Source organism: Larus michahellis, chromosome 5, assembly GCF_964199755.1.
Source record: "Larus michahellis chromosome 5, bLarMic1.1, whole genome shotgun sequence".
Taxonomy (NCBI): domain Eukaryota; kingdom Metazoa; phylum Chordata; class Aves; order Charadriiformes; family Laridae; genus Larus; species Larus michahellis.
Genome location: NC_133900.1, coordinates 57,865,012 through 57,887,746, shown reverse-complemented (window position 1 = coordinate 57,887,746; position 22,735 = coordinate 57,865,012). Strand labels below are relative to the sequence as shown.

Genomic DNA, 22,735 nt, shown 5'->3' with positions numbered 1-22,735 from the left:
AAAAATCTTAAAGAGCTACTGCATCCCCTTGCCAACAGATGAGATGAATCAACTCTGATTTTGACTTGCATTTATATTATTTGGATGCTCAGGTCATCTAGATTCAGTGCACATGTTCGGTTTTATCTGGCAAACCTGATATCCTTGTAAATTTACACTTCTTATCAGAAATACTTTTACCAACAATGAGCTTGAATTTCTTCTGGCCTGATCCTTGAAATTGATAATCCTATGCAAATCAACAGAACTACTAGGTTCTTAGCACATTCATTATTGGAATTTTACTGCTAGGTTTAGGGAGAGCACATCTTCTGGAAATGACCGGCGGTGATAAAGATCTGTGAATGTCAGTTGATCAGAGTGTGACTAGGAACCATCAGTGCCTTGTGCTGTAAAAAAGGGAAATGTGTTCTGATGGTGAAGTAGGTAAACAATTGCCAACGGAGAGAGGGAAATATTAATACTCTGGGAAAATACTGTGACTTATAAGAATGCGTATAATTCTGATCATCAATTTTCAGAGCCAATGAGCAGGTGCTAAGAAGGACTACTTGGCAGTTATGGAAATAGAGAATATTTAGAAGAGGAACCTCATTAGCTGTGAAAAATAAAGGAAAATAAAGAATATGATCTTTTTTCCTGAAACTGTAACTATGGGGTAGAAACAAGCAATGTAAACAAGTGGATAAGAATTAGAATTAGAAGTTTCTGACCATAAGAGCCATGAAGTTGTTCCTCTCAATAAGAGCAGTGTTGCTATCAATCAAAAAGGCAAACAAACAAACAAAAATCCCTTTAACATGGAGTTTGGCCACTTGATAGAAAGCTTCTACAACACAGCTGCTTGTGGTAATGGAAAACCTAACCTATGACTTAAAGATAGTTTTGATACTGTGCTTGAAAATCAGAGCACAGAGACTACTGAATATTGTTTTAATTTAAAAAATAATTAAATGGTGAACAGCATTCATGCCTAGAGCATTTGGGAAAAATGCAATAATAGGATTTTAAAATTGCATCTTTTTAAACTCATATTTGAAAAAAGAAATCCACTCTATTAAAGTTGCATAAATAGTTCTGAGGAATGCATATTTTTACCTTATGTATATATATAAATTGTTCAGACAGAATATTAAATTTTATAGCTGCATATTAAAGTGTTCTTTTAAATAACTGCTTTGCTCCCTGTAAGGAATGTAATAGGATTTTGCATTTACATTTGATTTTTGTGCATTTTAATCTTGGCAACAGCTTCTATTTCTCACAGCATCAGCTATGAAATGTGTGTCAATTGATGTGTAAATTTTTATTATAAACTTGTGAAGGACTTCTGTATGAAAAATGTTTAGAGAAAGTGTAGATTTTTCAGGTGCTAGTTCACAACAATTGTCTGCTTAGCTTTCAATCCTGACGGCAAATCAAGCAAGCAGCAAATTCTGCACGTTCACACGAATTGAGGAAGTGCTGGAAAGTTCCATTTACTTTTTGTCGTATGAGGCCCAAATACATTGCATACATTGTGATAAATTTCTATCATTTTTCACAAAAGTAGCATACTAGGATGCCACTGTAAAAAGGATGAGGGAACAGGGAGATGACTGGGCAGTTTCCAGTGCGTTTTTGAGTGAAGATGCTGCAATTCATTTGGATTTTTCTTGCATCAACATGCTTCCCCACTCTGATGGTGTGAATCGCTCCCTCAGCTAAACACATCTTCAGCTTGCCAGGCAAAAACTGTCTATTTGGGACATTTAAACACAAATTGGTTGTATGTTTGTTCTTCACTGTGACTACGAGTTTACAAACCATGAAATTTTAGCTTACTGTGCATTGACCAAAGGGATATTGCAACTGTATTAATTACCAGTAATCTAGGGAAGGTACATCTCTCTTTTTGGAGCAGGTATCTGCCTGTATGCTAAATTTAAGTGGCTAATATGGAAAAGATTTTTCCATATTAGAAGGATTATCAAAGTGTTGCATATGGGGATTATTTCTTCTCACAGTAAGCACGTCTAAAATCACATATAAAAATATGGGTAAATGCAGTGATAGGCAGCTCTTAAAACATGTAAATTAATAGTAAATGATAAATGAAAGTAATTTGTGGCACGGTAGGAACCTGCCAAAATGCCTGAGCAAAGACAAACTTTTAATTACTCTCTTGAGATCTGTATGTGTTTTTCACAGCTATACCACCTTTCCAGAGAGCTTGGCTGGCCACTGGTCATCACTAAAATACCTTGGTTTCTTTCACGCCCCCGTGCTACCAACTGCTGAAATGTCATGTGCAAAGTTATGAATAGCTTGGAGAAATATGTTGAAGGGTAGTTAGTATCCCTGTATTCTAGTTTTTGGGACTGCTGCCCCTGCAGGGATGGAATGTGTGATTTTACCTAGTAACTTCAAAATTAGCCTTTACTCAGGACAAGTAAAAAAGCAAAAGAGGATTTCCTGTATCCCAAAGCACAGTTTGAAAAGGTTTATAAGAATGCAAGTAATAGAAATGAAAGATGAATATGCTTAATCAAAAAGTCCAAAATAAAGACCAAAATGTTTCCCTTTGTTTCAAGGTGTCAGAACATAATAACAGCAGAGTCATACTGACTCGGCCCAAGTCCATCTAGCACAGTATCCTGGCTCTGTTGGTGACAAAAGCCTTCGGGGAAGTGTTTAAGAAGAATTCAGGTGTACCTGGGCCCCCAAGCCATGTCTGGGGAGAAGGCACAGACATGGGACTGTTTCTGATAAGTGTCATGGTCAAGACAGCACCAGCTTTACCTCTCCTAACCTACGCAACCCAACATACCTTGGCCTTCTACCCTCAGACACATCTATCATGATCGGGGGCATGCCACATACATCCTCAGTATCTTCACATGAGAACGCCATTTTCACGGCCTATAACATAGCTCTCATGTTATTTCAGGTAATTTGGACTTGAAAAAACAATCAAAAAAACAAACCCCCAAAAGAAAAAAACCCAAAACCTCACCCAAAAAATACATCTTCTGTCTGTTGTAGCACCACCAGGGGAGGGCCGGGCCTGAGTGCTCTGTGGTGTGAACGTGGTCGGGTCATGCCAACTGGCCTCAGGGCTGCAGGACAGTGTCTGGCCTTTCCTTATTTCATGTATGTGTCGTGTTTGCAATAATACTGTCCCTTTATGAGGGAAAAAGTATGAACCTCTAAAAATGACTTTAACTACAGTATGTTTAAAGTTGGATGAGAAATGTAGAAACCAAAGTTGGAGCAAATATTCACGATAATTTGAAAAGTCTTCTTTCACGATAATTTGAAAAGTCTTCTTTCCGGTTCCTGTCATTTAGCTACAAAAATAATATAAAATAAGACAAACTTGAGAAGCTTCTATATTACAGACAAAACTTCTTGAAACTAGATGGCAAAACAGTCTGTGTCATGTGTCAGAGTAGTTTTCACGCCATTTAGATCAAAAAGTGATGTTAAAATTATAGCATTTATAGCTCTGGCTAAAATAGCCTGCAGTTGATTACCCGTTCCAGATGCAGTAACTTTTTCAGTATGAACCTGAATTGCCTTCAGTGTATTATATTACCTTTACTAGTTACCACAGATGGATTTGGAGATCTAACACAGACCTACTGTAATGATAAAAAAGTTTCTGTGTTGTAGCGGCACACCTGAGGAGTTACTACAGACCTTTACAGCTGCAATAAGGAGCACAGATTTTGGTGTGATTCACCAGGCAAACAGCACGCTGATGTTTGTGGGTGTGTGGTACAGTCTGAACACTTCAGGATGTGGTGGGAATGGTACTTACAAACTGTAAGTATTGGCTTCCAGTCTGGGGGCTGAGCATAATTTGGCAGTTTCTCACCTTCTGCATCACTTGATCGTGATGTCAGTTGTGCACATGTGTTACAGGCTGCCACATTTACCACGAATAAGGTTCCTAGTTCCACTTGGATACAGCATGGAAACTTTCAGGATGTTTCAGCTGTACTTTCTGAGTGCTCTTGTGACTTTATAGTCATTTTTTTGTAATGTTATTAATGTCAGGATTTTTTGCATTTCATTTGATGTGAATTGGAGCTGTTGTAAAGGGGTTTATGGGGTGCTATTACATGTGCTTTGTCTAGTTGGCTGGCTTAATCCAGTAACATGACACACTGCGAGGTAGCTAGAGCCTTGAAGTAAAATTATGCACTTTATTTTAAATCTCAAAAATAACAGAATGTCCCAAATCTTTGAAGTTATTTTTTATTAGAATATAAAAAATAAAGTGATGTAACTCTTTAAATAGAGAAAACTCGTAACTCTTGTGTGACACATGTTAAATAGAAAGGTTTGCACATAAATCTGTGGTGAGTTTGCTAAGTTCTTTGAAGGACTTAGTTTTATTCTGGTTCCACTTTTTCAGGCTAACAGCTTTCAAAGATACTATTTGAAATGGTATCACACATACCATTAAATGCATCACACACCCCTATGTGTTCCTATGGAAATTTCCTTCTGCCTGTCACTCCTGAGATGTGGCTGCGTGGCTGTTTCCCACGGCAAATAACGCCCTGCGCTTTGCAGGAGCCTCCCTGTCTCCATTGGTGACGCAGGTCCCCTGCTTGCTGCCTCTCCTGCTTTTTTTCTTTCTGCATCCACCCATGCTGTTTTTCAGCAAGGCATTGCAAACTGCAACTATACTGAAGAGTTTTATCCTCCCTTGCAGAAAGGGTTTTCTGATGTGCATGAAGACGTGTTTGAGTTTATAAAGTTTGCAAACTTATGTAATATAAGTGTGTCTCCTAAAAAATGTGGAAGTACTGGAAATGACAGCCTTCATGAATGCACAGAACATTATGTCAGCAGCCGGAAGTACCTGTCAACCTCTGGGTTTTCACCCTTGGCCTGGGGACAGTCTGCTTTCAAAGGTTGAAGAAGCAGGGAAGTCCTTTTTCCCAAAGCAGCGCGCCAGCCTCTGCGCCAGGTTTGTCATCAGCTGTGTTTTTTGACAGAATGGCATTTCTCTGTGATTTTAATTGAGTCCACTAACTCCTTTCGCTCATTTACCAAGAAAAGGCAATAAAGGTAAAACAAAACTAGGAGAAGTCATGTCTGTCTTTTTACACAGCTGCAATTACAAAGCTGTTGCTAGTATCGTTCAGTCATTACCATATCAGCTGGATGTAAAGGGCTTTCTAATGAAGCACAAGTTGATGCTGTTTAGTTTACAGACTGTTTCTCCATTAGCTAAGGCAATTTAGCACAGCACTTTTTAAAGTGCAGATCCATAGCAATTCTCAAAATAAAGACCTACTCAGGTAAGCAGATTTAAGTAACTGGCAAAAAGATGTACAATAAACAGCATTTATCCAGGAGCAAAACTAGCAATGCATTCATTAAAGGTATCTGTGCAAAGAAGGGTGTAGACTGACAGCAATTCTTTAGATTCTAGCAAGGAATAAATATTTCTATCCCCAGCTATCTCAAAGAAAAAGTTCTGTGAGTGATTGCAGAAGCACAAAAATATACCCGTTTGCAGAAACATATACCAGTGAAATCTATGCAAAGGAAAGTAAGAATAGCAAAAGAAGTATGTTTTGTATAAACAGCAAATCAAACCTCCCCCTTCCCTTCCTACAAATCCTGAGAAGGTGATTTCTCATTCATACTTCCTTCTAGTGACCAAATTAATCTTCACTACACAAAGCTGATGGGATCTGGTCCTACCTGCTGATGAGATCTGTGAGACTCAGGAAAATCAGATCATGTTTCCTGATCTTTGCTTACTTGGGGTTCTAGGATTCAAAGTGATAATAAATTGAAAATGCCATAAACCAAAAAGTTTTAAATAAACTTGAGGAGAAAAGACAACTGGATTCAAATGTGAAGCTTTCATTTTAGATCTCTCATTAGATAATATTTACAACTTAATCATGTTTAATTATTGGTTTTTTTCTCTTATAATGGAAGATCTGTCTAAATGAATGCAATGTGACTGTAATCAAAACATGTAATTTTCCAAGGACTGTTGGACAGAATAAAACCCAAAGCTTAATCTGTTTTTTTAAAAAGATTGAACCTTGTGTTAGGTCTATGGTCCTTTGTTCTTAACACTGATGATATGGTTGTAATTTTCTGTCATTTCTGTTGTGGAGGTTTCGTTTCGATTGCTGGTATCACTAGAGCCCTTGTTTCTTAAAACTAGGCAGCCTTATGTACAAATGATAACGCTTTTGGGAAGCCATATGGTGGCCCTTTCTACCCTGGCTCCATGGCTCAGGTCAGCAGGCAGAGCGGTGGGAAGGTGAGACCACGCACCGCCTGGGCAAGCGCCCCATGGCCTCAGTGCTGACTTAATGGTGGGCTGTTTTTGAAGATGAAGGTGTTTGCAGGGGAAAAAATAGGGGGTGTTCCCTCCACAATTACCCATTTCTCTTTCCTTCCCACTTGGCACAACTGCTGTCACATCCAATAGTAGTCATTCCTGATCTGGGAGTCTGTAAGCTGGTTTTGACACATTTTTAATCTTACAGATCTTACATCTACTTCATCTATATGAGCCTGATTCATAAGTGTGTGTTCAGCCTACTTCACCTCCATCCATACTGTACTGACCTTATCAAGTCTCCCCATTGCCTACAAGAACAGGGTCTTATTTTCAAAATGACACGGCCAACTAAATCTGTGCTGAATTATTTGATAAATGAGAGAGCATGAAGTGGGTTGGAAAGATGAAAACCTAAGAAGGGGCAGTGGCATCTTCTGAAACCTTAGATGCATTTGAAAGAAATGAACAGACTCCTATAAATTCCCTGATTCAACATAAATATTCTAATCCTATCTAGGTTGTATTTAGGGTTAAATAATGTAGAGTTATACTATTAAGCAGTGGTGCACACGCAATCTGGATATTTTGGGCAGTGGGTGCTGTCATTCCTCTCAGGAACCTTTCAGCACTAATGAGCGCGCTCTGCGTAAACAGATCTGTTTTGGTGGTTAAAACCAGCTATTTATATAACATACAAGTGAAATTTCATACCACTATCCTAATCTCAAGTGTTTTCTTCTCTCGTCTCTTCTGCTTAAGAGGATCTCATAACTTCAGTCTTATTTTAACTGTAAAAACATGCAAAACCCATATATTTAAGTCAAAATCCCCTGGAGGATACCATTCAGAAGGAATATTGTGCTATGATTGCTTCTCCCCTAGAATACTGTAAACTGCCTGGTGGCTTAATAGTTTGCTATTTGAAAATACCGCATGTTAAAAGATGGAGATCTCAGTATTTGGGATTGCATCTGCTAAGATCACCTTCCACAAGTTTGTTTTAACACTTCTGTTTGCTTTGCAGTAATCTGAATGCTAGCTGCTGCCCCTCACTGCATTTTGTCAAAATATTCCGTAGCTTCCTGGTCAATATTTAGGTAAATCAAGTAATTCTGCTTTAGATTATTTTTGTGTTTACATGCTTTTTCAAACCCCCTGCCCCTCTTTTCAGTGTTATGTATTTCTCCAGATTCTAGATTTTGCTACTGCTTCATAAAGTCTTACAGATAAAAGATTTTTTTTTTATTTTAACAATTTAAGTTCAAGATTAATAATATTACAGAATGAGGTTCAGGTTAAGGTATGGCTTCTGAGTTTATGGTCGTTTCAGACTTACATCTTAAATATGTGTTCTTCTCTAATAATTTTTCAGCCTGCAGCAACAAAAGTAAAATGTTTGGTTGCCCTCATTGCTCCCACCTGTAGACAGCTAGCAATGTAAAGAAGGAAGTTAAAAGTGTATATACGTGGTTTTAAGAGGATTTATCTGGTGCTCCCAGAAATGAAGCCTGCTCATCATCTGAGTTCAGTTCTTGCTCTGACCTAGAAACTTCTCGCTCTGAGTAGCACCAGGACTAGATCCAATCTCTCTTGCTCACGTGGATACAACCCTCGTTTCCTCCTGTTTCGTGACAGGTAACCTGGGGTCCCAGCTGGTTGAGTATAAAGAAGAGATGTACATAACGTCTGACTGTGGGAACACGTGGCGTCAGGTAGGAAACAGGAATCATCAAAAGCACCTGGAAATAATTTTAATGTACTCAATATGATGAATTTTATAATGCTTAACTAATCTTTATATACCTGCTGTTTTGAGGGAGGTAGCTATTATTATCCCCATTTCGCTTGGAAACTGGGAGAGATTAAGGAGGTGATTTGCAAAGACTCAAATTGGTTGGGCTGTGAGGTTCTGCTGAAACTTGAATATTTCAGTATTTTTAAAGATTTTAGAAGTATCTTGCATTAAAAAAACATAGAGTCTTTTTTTGGTTTTTAATAATTTAAGTAATCTTCCTATGCTAATGATGAAGTGGACTTCAGCTAGATCTGGCAGTACAAATATTCCAACCTGAAAGAAGAAATTCCTCTTCTTCATACTCTGAAAACTGGTATTTAAGCTTCAACTTTTTTCTCCATTGAAACTGAGAAAGCAAAAAGAGTTTGAAAAAAGTGATAAACCTTTGAATGTCTTTTAGTATGATTTAATCAGTTCTGGGACTACAAGCATCAAACATTTTTTGAAAAAAACAGTCTTGTATTAGCTGTAATGTTATTTGAATTCTGGATGTCTTTTGTTTCCAATGCCTAGTGTCAATTTAAATATTGCACCTTTATTTTGTATTTTTTCCTAAATAGGTCTGTCTCAGTGATGTTTAATCACAGGGATATTTTCTTTTTGAGTGTAAACAGCAACAGCAGTCATGATCATAAGATATAAGGAAGTTCTGGAATCTACTTATAGTTTATATCCAGGAAGAAAACAACCCTCAAACCACCAAAGTGTGTCAAAAAGTCATTTACTTTCACTTAAAATAGTATTTTAGTGTTCAGCTAAAATAAAATTCAGTTGTGTTATTATCCGAGAAGAAGTAAGTGTGAAAATGCTCTCACTAGTGTTATTGATCTCAGGGAGTTTGAGATGAAAAGAAAAATACAGATGATTTCTTATATTGCTGTTGTAGGGTGCCATTAATACTCCACAGAAGGACTTTTAAGAAGAAATACATTATTTTTGTCATGATAATGTCCTTTGAGGTTTAAAAGATAAAATTTTATGCCAAATTCCTTCTTGAATTCTAGCAGATGATAAATAAGTGTTTAAATGCAAAAGTCTACCAGGATTTACAGTGGGTACTGTGTTCTCTAATACTTCACAGAGACCTCTCTAATAATTTATTGTCACCATTTGCCAAAGTTCTGTTTTTCCTGGGGTGAAAAATAAGAAGGAAAGAGTGAAGGGGATAAAATTCATGTTTTCACTGCTTTTTATTTAAGAGACGCTCAAGCAAATGATACGTGATGAAGTCTGACCTTAAGGTGACTATTGACGCTGTAAAACCAGCCACAAACTGATCCCTCACTATGACAGTCAAAATGACAAACATTATTGCTAGCTTTATTTTAATTACAACTGCTTCGAAGCTTTTGAAAGAGCTTACTCAATCCTAATATTTGCCATCAGAATGAAAATGTAGATTATTGTATGTATTTTATGGCCTCGCTGTTCATGATCAAACAGTTCTTCCAGAGGAGAGCGGTACATTTGCTTTCTCTGTTGGAGTTCATGCAACAAAAGACAAGGCTTCAGATGATATGGGAATTATTTAGACAGTAAATTACAGGTCTTCTGAGCTGGCAAAAAGCAGAACAAAGCTCATGTTTTGGCACAGCTCTTCAGGTGGGTTTAAGTCACTGACTTGGAAACTTTGCAGTTGTCATTAGTGAGTGCCTGTCACCTTTCTCACATGCCACGTGTGATGTTGCGGAGCTGTCTACAGACTAGAGGAAAAGCAGTCTGTGCTTGAGTAAAGTGACAGAGCAATGCAAGGAAGTAAATATAAAGGAATTTGGAGAAAAGGCAGTTCAAGGAATTAATTAAAAACTTCCCTGAAATAATAGCAGTATTGGTTCATAGGAATATAGGACTGGGAGGAAGGTCAAAGATCATGTAATCCAATCATGTGCTCTAAGACAGCATCAAACATACTAGGAACGCTTCTAACAGAGGTTTGCCAGACCTGTTTGTTAATCCTTCACTGTAGGAGATTCTGCAGTCTGCCTTTGTGGTATTTCGCCTTTCTTCATAGATTTTTCTGAATATCATAGAATAGTTTGAGTTGGAAGGGACCTTCAAAGGTCATCTAGTCCAAGCCCCCTGCAACGAGCAGGGACATCTTCAACTAGATCAGGTTGTGCAGTACCCTGTCTAGCCTGACCTTGAATGTTTCCAGGAATGGGGCATCTATCACCACTCTGGGCAACCTGTTCAGTGTTTCATCAAACGTTAAACATAAGCTAGTGGAGCTTTTTGCTGTTATTCTTGCAGCTTCACAAATTTTGCAAGGTAGGTTGATTTATTCTTGTCTTTGAAGAGGAGTGGTTTCCTGTCACCTTTGAACAACTTTTCAGATGTTGAAAGGTGATTATCGTGTCTACCCAGAGCCATAGGGGTTTTTTCCCTTGGAAAAAAGCAAACTGAAATCCACTGATTTTCCAAATTGATTCAATTTCTAAAGTGTGTTTCCTTTTTGTTGCTCATTGATTGGATGATCTAATGTGACATCCCTCTCCTGAAGCATCGTAAAACTGGATGCAAAATTACAATGGCTGCAGTCCCAGCCTCTCACCCCTGGGAAGGTCCAACTGGCTTATCCTCTGTTTCCAGATTGGAATTTAGAAATGGATGTCCCTTGGTGAGAGAAACAAGTGACTGGCCATTTTTGGCTACTTTTTTAACTTCTGTATCTCAGAGTAAAATTGTGTGGAGTATATTTCTCTAGGATAGCTTAAAAATGATTTAATTGATTTCATGGAGCTCTCCTAATTGCTCCCAGCAGATACCTTGTTCTGAAGTAGCTGCCGAAGTTGTTAGGACAGACACAGGAAGAAAACATGGAGAGCTGAAGGAGAGAGAAGGAGAGAAAAGACGTTGACATTATGTCTATAAATCACATCATATGCTTGAAAAAACACGGAAGAAGGAAAAAATACAGAAATAGGCTATAAAAATCTAGTTCTGTAGTGGCTGGCTACTAGTAAAGACGATAATATGTATGTTACCTGAACTTCAGTTAGTGAAGAATTCATGGCTGATTCTGAACATACATACCCCTTGTTCCTGGGCTCGAACTTCAGCTCTGACACTGGGACCACCTTTGCCTAAATCCTTTGCAAACTGTTTGCCTTGGGTTTGTTTCTAGAAAGTAGAGAGAAATACTTACTTGTGTGCTGAACTCCACAGGCATGAATTCGTTAATTCTTTTCAATGTACTGAAGATGAAGATTTGCTTTCATAAGGAATTTCATACATTTTGCTTACCAACTGTTTGAAATGTCTGCAAAAAGAGCATGATATAAAGATGCCGTTAATATGCCTGTAATGTATCTGCTGTGCTTTATAGTGTGCTAAGGCTGGCATACTGAAATGGTGCATGAGGAAGTGCCGTAGCGCTTTTCTGGGAAAACCTAATTTGCATTAAGTGATGCAGATACCAGCTTCCTTTGTCTTCAGCATGATGCTGAAGCTTGCGGAGACTTCGTGTCCCAGCATATACTGTTTCATTTTGATTTGAGCAAAAGTTCAAACAAAGTTTAGAGGAGGATCAAGACTCTGCTTGCTTATTTGACTCCAGCTGGTCTCATCCTTTTGAAGTGCATCTAAAATTAATGTCTGTCGTCTACTGAATTCTCTCCTAAAATATGCAGCTGTGTGGAACAAGTAGATAGGACTGTAAATGCCTCATATCAGGGTTTTGCGTGTAAATTGGCAACGTTGAAAAACCGATCGGACACTTGAAGCCCTAGGATTCCCATAAAATATGCTCTTACTAGATGAGAGGAAGACTGAATTCTGAACCCAAATTAAATGCTTACTATTTTTGAAGTAATCGTGAATGTGCTCTAAGATGCTTTCTCCCCCCTCTGGTTCAGACTTGCTGATAAATCCTCTAAATGTAGCATTTAGTACTGACAAAAAACCAAGCATTCAGTGATGCAGATACCTGTGATGCATCACTATTTTCTCATTCACAAAACAAAGAAAAGCTAACCTTTATGTTTTTCACCTTTGCTTTGCCGAAGCGTGTAGGAGGCTGCATGTTCGTCTATTAACTGCGAAGCGTGTGTAGTAACTCGCACTTTATCACCTGCTCTTATGTTAAATGAACTTTCACACGCTAATAACATGAGTAAACCATGTCTTAAAATAGATTTCAGATGTAAAAAAGGGAAGATATCTACCTGTTCATTTATTTTAGTTCTGCTGATGACCTCTAGAAAATGTATGAAAAGAATTTGGAAATTTTGAATCCTTTAAACCATTAAATCAATATTACATGTATTTTGGTTCAGAACTAAGAGTGGCCACTGTGTGAGATCACATGAAGTTTGAATTTAAATAAATCATCGACACTGGAAATGCAGAAAACATGCTTGCACCAATTATTTCAAGTTCTGTAGAGTCTGGAGAACATGTGAGAAATTCATGGATGGCAATACTTTTCCTATTTTTCTTAGAATTAGATTACAAAGCATTTTATTCTGCAAGGTACACAGAATATGGCAAATACTGAAGTAAGGTGATAGGTCACTTGGTGATATATAATAGGAAGAAATGCAGAATGCATACTGTGAGAAATATAAGCTTGGGTTAGAATCCCTTTAGACAGTTTAATCTGACTGTGATTTGAACCTGAACATTTTCTGATTCACCTGCTTAACTTTCTTTTTTTTTTACAGCTGTGAGAAATACAAGAGTTAAACTGACTTTTATGTCCTTTTCAATTTGAAGTGTGGACGTTATAAAACATATAAGTCTTTTAATCCTGGTTTGCTCATACGTTTTATTTCTGCTGTTTTGTACATTTGCTTAGGTGGCCTTTTCTTGTCTGACTTGTAGGTCTTTGAAGAAGAGCATCACATCTTGTACCTGGACCATGGTGGAGTTATTGTGGCCATCAAGGACACCTCTATCCCTCTGAAAATACTCAAGTAATCCTACAGTCAATTAGATTAGAGCTATTGTGTATTCAAGACCTCAGGCAAAGTTCAGAGTTTAAGATGAGCATTTCAATGCAATCATGTATGAAATGCAGCTGGAGTCAGCTTAATTTAACATTCATTAAGTCAACAAAATGCAGGTGGATGTATTCTTAAAGATTATGTCATGGTGCTGAAGGTACCATGGCATAATGCATTAATCATAATAAAATTTTCTTGCATCAAGTGTAGATATTTTCCCTTAAAAGGCTACCCTGTAACTCTACAGTACAAGCCACGTTCAGCATGGTTATTATCTGCTACTGGTTTGCACCAGCAGTATATGGTGATGATGCTTATCCTATGGTGCATATATGGCCTAGGTATCTGGTCAGGATAGTTCATGTGTACTGTAATAAAGCTCTGTCCCCTCCAAGGGCCACAGTGAATGAAGAGGTTAGAGAATAGCCCCGAGTTGCTCTGGCAAGAGCAATATAATGTAGACTTTGGGATTCAATGGGGAAAGGACTTATGTGTGCTTATGTGCTGTGTAATACAGTATGCCAGAACCCCAGTTGATGTGAGATATTCATGCACAGATTAACTGTAATATGTGTAGATCCTGTCATATAATGATAACGCAGCAAATGGCCGCCTTAGCTTGTTTGGCAGGAATGATTTGCTGCAAAGCATTTTGTTATAAAATATCGAGTTTTAAACTGCATGATAGTGAAACAAACTATGGTAACCTTATGTAATGGCATACAAAACTATCATCTTGGTCATAAAAAATGCAAGAGATCTGTATCACTTGTGACTAGGTTCATTTTTGCCTAATACTGTATACACTAATAGGAACTAGGCTATGTACTTGGTTAGCTAGAATGAAAGCCATCATTAACCTACTATCCAAAAGACCTGGAGAAAATGTACAGAAGAAAAGAGACTTTGAATCGTGAATTTTGTGTGCACAGAGTATTTGAAATACGTTTTGCTGATTCATCGGCATCTTTTGCAAGTTTTGAAGTGGATGGTAGCAGCTGTGAAGGACCATCATCTTGGTGCCTGCAGTTTCCGCACCTCCCACGTGTTTTAGCAATTGAGTTGTTTTGCCTCTCCTGTTTCACTGACCTCTGCTTAACAGGTCTCTAGCTCAGAGACTACTAGAAAGAATGAAGGGTAAATTAACTTGCTCTTGGACCTACATGGTAGCAAGATAGTTTGTTGACAGACCTTGGTCTTTATGTGTCTGAGAATTTCCATTGTTGTGGTACATTTATATACACCTTCTAATAAAGATGTGAGCCCCTGGATGTGTTGCTGAGAAAAAGTTCACATTCATATGATACACTGTCCAGGCATGCTGTATTTTGGTGATCGTAAATGCTGGACTTTAGTAGTAAAGGGTTGGGGTTTGTTGTTTTTTTGTTTTTTTTTTTTTTTTTTGAATGAATGAATTCTGTTTTGTATAATAATAGCTGTAAATGAAAACCATTTCTGCTCTTTTTACAGGTTCAGCATAGATGAAGGCCAGACTTGGAGTACACATAATTTTACCAGCACTTCAGTCTTTGTAGATGGGTTACTTAGTGAACCTGGAGATGAGACACTGGTCATGACGTAAGTTTCTGGTTTCATTTTTTTTTTTTCAGGGGGCTCTCTGCTTATGCACTTGAGCATATTTTTAATTGTGGATGTTTGAGAGAGTCCTCGGGTCAGTGGCTTTTGCTTCTTGCATTCACACAGATTCTTACACTGATGTCCAAACAGCCCTAGTGTGCAGCCTGTCTTTGATGTTATCTGAGTGCAGTATTTCAGATTGTAAAGATGAAATGTTATGTTCATGTGCAATTTCACAGTTACCACCAGGAACAGTAGAATAATAGGACTGCAAATACAAATCTGAGAAATGTAGGTAAAAAATTAACTATTTCCTGCATTTTTTCTGTTTTCTACAGATTCTTAGGCAGACTCCAAAAATACTAAACATCTATCTCTTTTTTTTTTTTTTATGAAAATTGTCTTTGCAGCGTAAATAACTATGTTGTCCTAGTAACGAGCATTGCAGGACTTTGTGTAACCAAACACTGTGCTAGCAAATACACATTTTAATTCTGTGCAGTGACTGAGGCAGATGATGTGAATAGAGTTAAAAATAGCCAAATGCTGCAGCTTAGTCGCCTGTTTATCTTTTTCAAAGAGGCCAGCAACATCTGGATCTGAGCTGCAGGTTTTGCTGCGTCTCTAGGATAAATGCTAATGCTTTGGAAGTGTCTGAGACTAGAAAACACCTGTCCAATTAGAGAGAAAGTCACATGCTGACTGCAGGAGGGAAGGGGAATGCGCTCAGAGATGTGCAGGTTGTTAACACATGCTCCTATCAGAACAGCTTGTGTGATCCTTTATATTGGAGCTCAGTGTGTTCATTACAAGCTTTTTTTTCCTAGAAATTACAAATAGAGCGGGCTTTGACAGGTACCAGTAGCATTTTCCCCAGGAAAAAAAAAAATATTAGCCCAGTATGGAGTTGTGTAAAGGATCCTCAGCAAAACAAAAATCCTACTCAATGTACTTCAAAGCATTGTGCCAAGTTCATAATGCTGTACTGTGCAGGGGTGAATTTAGCCTGTTAGTTCTTTCCTTCTTTCTCCACTGTCCCATTTATCCTGTTATACATATATGACCGGAGCAGAACAGTATTACTCCACCATCTTCCCCTTTTCTCAAGCATAAGAGTTTTTTATGCTATAATATATGCCACACGGAGATACTTATGCCTCTGAATGAAGGATTTCCATTGATTTCAGTGGAAGCAGAGGGATCAAAAGCTTATTTTAAACTCTACTTACTGGCAGATAAAATGATGTATGATGACTATATGCTCTGTGTGTGTTTTTTTTTATTATTAAGTATCATTTAAAGCAGTGATTTTGTGAAGATGTACTTAAATATCTGGCTGAATAGGCTAAAGAGCTCATGTAAAACAATACCTTTTTGAAATCATCCATCTGAAATATATATAACTGTAGCTAGATTTGGTACATGAGCCCGCATTGACAAAAAAGCATCATATCGCTTTTATGTTTCTAAGGGCTTAACAAGAGTCTCACTCCAGCATTTCAGTGCCAGGCTTGTAGGATCTTACCTTGCAGCTAGTTCTGCTGAACATGGAGGACATCAAACACTTACTGTCACAGACTGGCCCTGAAAACACTTATCAGAATCTAGAGATAGTAGGATGAATAAACTTACAGTGTGTTTTTCCTTGTTGCTGTTTTATCAGCTTCCTTGTCTCTCCTAATGCTTTTGATTGGGTTTTACCTTCAAGGTGACATTGCCTGCCCAGTGGTTCTCTGTCTGACTTTACCTCAAGACCTTTTGTCGTTCTGTCTGGCTTAGGTCATTTTCTCTTAAAACTGCACACTTGAACTGGGTTGCTGGGCATGACTTAATCTGCAGTGATTTTCTGCTTTTGAGAAATGTCATCCACTGATACCCACCTCCTTGGGAAAAAAAAAAATCAACTATACCGTCTTTTCCATTTTATTAGATAAAAAGTATTTTTCCTTCTGGGTAGAACATGGTAAGATGAACTCGTGCATGGTAATGGGAATAAATTAATGGAGTCTTTCACCCTGAAGAGTCCAAATCCATTATTAAGGACTTAGTCTGACATTTTTTACTCATACAGGAATTTCATTTTCTCCCTTTGGTAGGAAGTTTGTTTGAATAAGGACTTTGAATAAAGAGTCCAATGTCAAAATATGCATAAATTAGCAGAGATAACATAATTCTGAAGTGGGGAGGCAATAACTGAAAGAGTTTGCAGCAAAATGGTGGGACAGAGATGGTTTTATTTAAAGTTTCTAGAATAAACTCACAAAAAAGTCAATGTTTTACTTGTACGGAAAGCAGCTGTTACTGTAGGGTAAAATCCTGGTTCTACTAAAGTCAGCTTAGGGATTTCCTTCAAGGCTTTTAATTTTTATTAAAAAAAAAAAAAATCCACAGGAAGAATATCTGGGGAAGACATTAAGAGACCTGATAACAGCGTGTGTATGAGAGAATTCTTTTTCCAGCACGGTGACTGGGACGTTGACCTGACTTGTAAGGGACTTCCATTTGAATTCCTGTTCTGTCATAACTTATCCAAAATGAAGAGGTCTGGAAAGCTTTACTGAAGAAAAAGGGGAATGTGAACCTGGTTGTCTCAAGTCTTCATTTCAGAAAGTTTTGTGTTTTCTCCAAAACAGAGAAAAAACAAATGTTGACTTGTCAAAAGTTTTCATAAACTGAGTTGTCATCTGCCAGTCGACATTAATCTAAATCATTCATCCAAATCCCCTGCAGTATTCAAAATACGTGCGCTCAAGTGCCAAGGAAAATATATTTTATTCCATTGTGCTGTGCAATAGATCTCGTTAAGGTTTTTAGGAGTTTTAAGCAGTAAAGTGTTCAAAAATTTTAGAAAACTCATACTGTGTACAAATCGATTTCTAAATAGACCTAGTTAAGAGTTTTAGGAGAGATAAGCAATAAAGTATTCATAAAGTTTAGGAAACTCATTCTGTGTGAAAAATCAATTTCTAAATTAAGAGCTCAAATTCACCATTTATTGTGAAATGAGTAAGTAAGGTTTGCTAAGAAATTTCCTTAAGTAATTGATATGTATTCATCAAAATAGTGCATGGTCTAGTAGGCTTTATTTTGTGCTAAATTCTTTAAGAATGAACGTTACTGCAACCCAGTTTTAAAAATATATTTGGAAAAAATTACTTAATAACGCTGGATTGAGTAATGGCCTAACTCAGTGGGAAAAGGAAGCATTTTTGTGTCTGAAATATTGATGTTCCTCTTCAAAGGAAGTAGTTCATATAATGAAAGTTTCAAACCTGTTAAAATGACTTCTAAATCACAGTTCAGTTTCTGGGAGTGTTTCCCAAACCAGGTTATTTAGATTGCAGTGTAAACCCAGTAGACATGATAATCATGGTACCACAGCCCGTGGCCCCTTTTTAAAAGGCCAATAAGAGGTTACATAAAAGGACTGCATTTCTTTGTCAGATAGAATCCAAGTCTTCCTTTTTTTTTTTTTTTTTAATAAGGGATTTTTTTTTATAAGGTCTTTAGAGTAACAGTTACTTCCAGTGCTGCTGGGAACTTCATGACATCTCTGAACTGCAGAACTCCTGCACGTGCATCTTGCTCTCTTGAAAGTCTGTTGTTGCAGTCCTGTTGGGTTCCTAGGTGATAACAGAAGCAAAAATAGTCTAGTTTAGACTTAATCAAAACAAGGTGGATAGGATATTAACAGGTGTTAGATATTAGGAAGAACCGTCTGGAATTTTGCAACTGTCGATTCTGCTAGTAATGTCAACCTCAGCTTTAACATCAGTAACAGTCAACATTATGTGTAGTTTGTGAGGCTTATTGTTGTGCCACACATGGCAGCACACTGCCTTTCCTGTTGTCTTTGAGTGTCTTACTAGGTGGAGGTACTTCTCTGTGTTGGGAATTCTTCACTACTAACTTTCTCATACTGCAACCCTTAAAAAAAGGTTGATAAATGGTAGATAAAGCCTCATTATGTAAGAGAGTAGCTGATTTCCCAAGGCAAATTCTAGGTTTTATTTGCAGCTACTTAATCTCTTGTTTGAGAAGCAGTGCTCAGTCCTGAAATGGCTGTTCTACTCTCTGCATAATGAGGAGCATATCTGTCCGTCAATAGATAAAGTATAGAAAGAGAAGAAGAGAATGATGACCTTTGATAAAAGAGCATTGAAAAAGCAAACTGGTTACTCTACTTCAATCTAATCTAGATATCAGCTAATCCAGATGTACAAATGCCTGTTTAGTGGCAAGTCTAATGCTTTTGCTCGCATCTCTGTGGGCACAGATGTTAGCAGAGCAAGTCAAAGCATTGTAGTGTCACGGCCAACCTGTGGTCTTGCAACCAAGATCACGGGACTGCCCCTCTCTCCCCCTCTCCTCAAAAGAAGTCCAGTGTTTAAAGCTTTGTTTTTTCTTTCCATAAAGTTTCCATAACATATTCAGAAGCAAGGGAACATGATGTTTTCAGTGTCTTGCTAAAGCTCATATTTAGTACATTTTGAGGGCAGATCTGGTAATATATTTGATTAAAAGGAACTGAAAGTTTAGGAATACGTGTCCTGTAAGACTCTTTAATCGCCTTGTCACTATTTAGAGGAGGAGAGAAGGAGAGTAAGAGGGTGACAAGTGACTTTTTTTATTCAGATAGAGTCTTTGCGTCATTTTGAGCCCCTGTCACTGACAGACCGCCTGCAGCTGTGGTGCTCTAACTTCTCATTCAGGGAGACAGTTCCATTTCAGTGTCTGGTTCTAATGGCAATGATGAGGTAGACATTGGAAGCTTTCACCAATAATAAAATTGTTCAAATATTTTACTGATTTTTGCATCCAGCCTTTGCAGCCTTGAACTCCATTTTGCTATATTTTGTTCTCACAATAAAGGAGTCACCATTTAGGTGACCATAGGCTATTTACTCCGGCTCTGCCAGGTGAAGTCTGCATAAAGAATTTCCTACCTGTGACAAAAGGGATCTGCTTTTTAAATATGTGAGTAGAAAAAAAATTATTAGCTAAGGAATGAATTATAAAATTTTGTAAGTATTCAAAATTAATTTGATCTTTAAATAAGATGACAGCAGAGAGCTGAATGATGCAAAGCTATCCTTTATAATGTCATATGTTTCTCCTTAAATTAATCCATTTGATTCACAGTATGCCTTGTATTTACTTCTACATAAAGCATCAGGCTAGGCATTAAATCTGCAATTTTTTCCAAACAGCTTACATGTTAAAAGGTTGTTCTTGGACAGGGATTTACCAAATAGATGGAAAAAAATGTTGGAGGTAGTTCACAAACCTAAATGGAGCCACTGAGCTTCTGGATAAAATGGGAACATGCTCATCCTACTCCTCCCCAGCACTTCTCAGAACTGAAGCATTCGTTTCCGTTCTTTTCCCCCAAAAGACTTAAAACCAAGATGTATTGGCATAAAAGAATGATTGGCAATTATTGTTTTTTGGGGGCAGGAAACAATGAAAAAACATACTTTGGTTCAATTTCAACTTAATTGTTTCCGCCCCTCATTTTTCACTTTGGCAGACAAACCAAAAAAGAAAAACTACTCTTCAGTGCATAAAGTATATGCATGTGTTTGTAGTTTAAGGCACTTAAATCATAAGTGTCTCGGCATATTTGCACATGATCTGTTGTGTACACAAGCACTGTTTTTGTGCAGTTGCTTTATGTAGGCAGGTGTCTACTTTTGCACATGGAAGCATTCATCATTTCTGTAGTTGCGGTTTAGGAGGGCCACTGAAAATGTGACCTCTGTTACGTTCTTCTGCGGAATTAGAAAAATACGCAGAATTATAATCTTGATGTGTAACAGACTGCAGCTTGAATCTTACATTACTTTCATCCATTTTACTAGTACGAACCCTTTGACTTATCTAGTTTCTGTTGATTTTACATTGATGTAAAGGAAGCAAAGACAACATTTTCTTTTTGAAAATGGTGGGCTTTAAATAGCCCACCTATTAAATAGCCCACAGTCACGGCTAACCCACTCTTCCAACACTTATCCCCTTGGAAAATCTTTCATTAACAATGTTAATTGTTTCTGTGAGTTAAGAAGAATACTACCTGTTGGCAATGGTTACACTAGAGATGAAGGAGGCATCTTTCCATGCCACAACCTCATCACTTTACTCCCTCAACTTGGTAATTTCTTTACAGATTTTGGCAAGGGGAGGTCATGTGTCTTGCTGCATATTCAGAGGCACTGTAATAATACGAACTACAACAGGCAAAACAAAAAGAAGATTGTCACATTTATTTGCTTTTTCAGTTGTATTGTATTCATTTGTAGTAAAGGTCTAAGTGAAGCAAAGGACTTGGCTCTTTGAGCTCACCATAAATTGACAAGAAACTTCCAACACACTACTCCTTTTATGTAAAAGACAACTGAGAAAGTTGCTGCTGTTTTAATGTAATTATCCTCTGGTATCTAGTGAACTGTAAGGTGAATTAAGTATTTAATCTGAAAATGCAATTGTGTTATAAAAATAATCAAGGAGGTGTGACAGTTAAAAAAAAGATTTTAACAATACAGTAAGTTCACTGACAATTGTGTTTCCTGCTAATACGATCTACAACAGGAAAGGAAGCCTTACATGGGTAACAAGATCTAAATACCACAGCTCTGTGACTGCTTCCATTTAAACGAATACTTTCCAAGAGAGAGACTGAGAGTTGTTAAAATAATTAACTTGCACCTCCGAGAGCCTGGTTTCCTTTCCCAGCTTGGTCTCATACTCACTGTTGGATATTGAGGTTTAGATCCATAAAGAATTTCAGGTCCTGCCTTTTTGCACGTGGTTGGACATCTTTGCTTAGGTGCTGCCCAGAAGAATTTAGACATGTTTTCCAAGATAGAGCCATTGAGATTGCCCACATCACCTGTATGTGGGGTCCTCAATTGACCCTGATTCAAATCCTATGCTTTTTTTGGATAGTTTTATACATTTGAAGGTGCCTCCAAAACACTAGATCTCCTGTTCCACCCCCAGCTGGCATGTCCAGCTAGCAGAGTGTGTCAGCAGGGCAGTACAGGACTGTGCAGACAAATTCTGCTACCTTGGCAGCATGCTGCTTTGAGCATTACGGTTGATGACAAAGTCATGTAGAGGAGAGCAAAAGCCAACGCAGCACTTGGGAGATTAAAGCGGCATGTCTAGAATGAAAGAGGCATCTGATTTCAAACAAAAGTAGCTGTGCATCACGCAGCTGTCATCACCAGTCTTCAGTACGACTGCAAAACTTGGACAATTTAAGTTGCTACGTTAAACATCTGAATAAATTCCACATGTGCTGTCTTCATGACCTTGGTGGAGTAGTATAGCAGGATCACTTCCACCACTCTGAGGTCTTTGAGTGTTCTCGGATATTGAGCAGTAAAGCAAAACCATTGCAGGTTCAGCTATGTTGCTCTGAATATCTGGTGGGTATATCAGACATCAGGCTGCTCAAAGCATTTTCTTTGTCTGTAGACAGTATGGCTAACAGCTCAAAGGTAAACCACCATAATATTACAAAAAGTTGCTCAAAGCATGTCTTAATTTATATAGCGTTAGATACATGATATTGGACACTGTAGCTAAAATCCATCTGCTCTGAGAAACAGCGTTTTGATGCTGTGAAACCATGTGAATAAAATCTTGAGGAACACGGCAGAAAAGCTAAAGAGGAAGACAAGTGTAGTGGTTATGAAAAGATGTCTGTGACATCTGAGATGAGCAGCGTGTTGTCAAAATCAGTGTCATTTCTCCTCAATAAAGCCATAGAAGCTGAATGTTTACCTGATAAATCTGCGGGAGTCTCCAGCTTTAGCACCATCATAGCTTCAGTCGGGTGGTTTGCAAGTGACACAGGCAGCAGGCAATGTGGCTATTACTTTTTGTCTGAACTAAGAACATCTATTGAATAGATCCTTTTTTCTATTGAACAGAAATGTGAATTTACTGGAAGAGATTATCATTGCATATAATTTCTGTTAAAATATCTCCCCCTGATTATGAGCTTTATCAGGAACAGAAATAACCAGCAATCCTCCAGCAAATAGTTTAAATGAGTTAGCTTAAAAACGGCATTAAACTGTCTTAGCTATCAAATGATGCAATCAA

General features: G+C 37.8%; 1 protein-coding gene across 10 annotated transcripts in view; it reads left to right on the top strand.

Annotated features, from left to right (window-relative positions):
• Positions 1 to 22,735, top strand: part of SORCS2 (sortilin related VPS10 domain containing receptor 2) — a 575,679-nt gene that overhangs the window by 500,893 nt on the left and 52,051 nt on the right. For all 10 annotated transcript variants that reach the window (XM_074587510.1, XM_074587509.1, XM_074587507.1 and 7 more), the window contains exons 12-14: positions 7,943 to 8,019; positions 12,924 to 13,015; positions 14,516 to 14,623. In XM_074587510.1, coding sequence (XP_074443611.1) covers positions 7,943 to 8,019; positions 12,924 to 13,015; positions 14,516 to 14,623 — 277 coding nt within the window. The remainder of the gene's footprint in view (positions 1 to 7,942; positions 8,020 to 12,923; positions 13,016 to 14,515; positions 14,624 to 22,735) is intronic.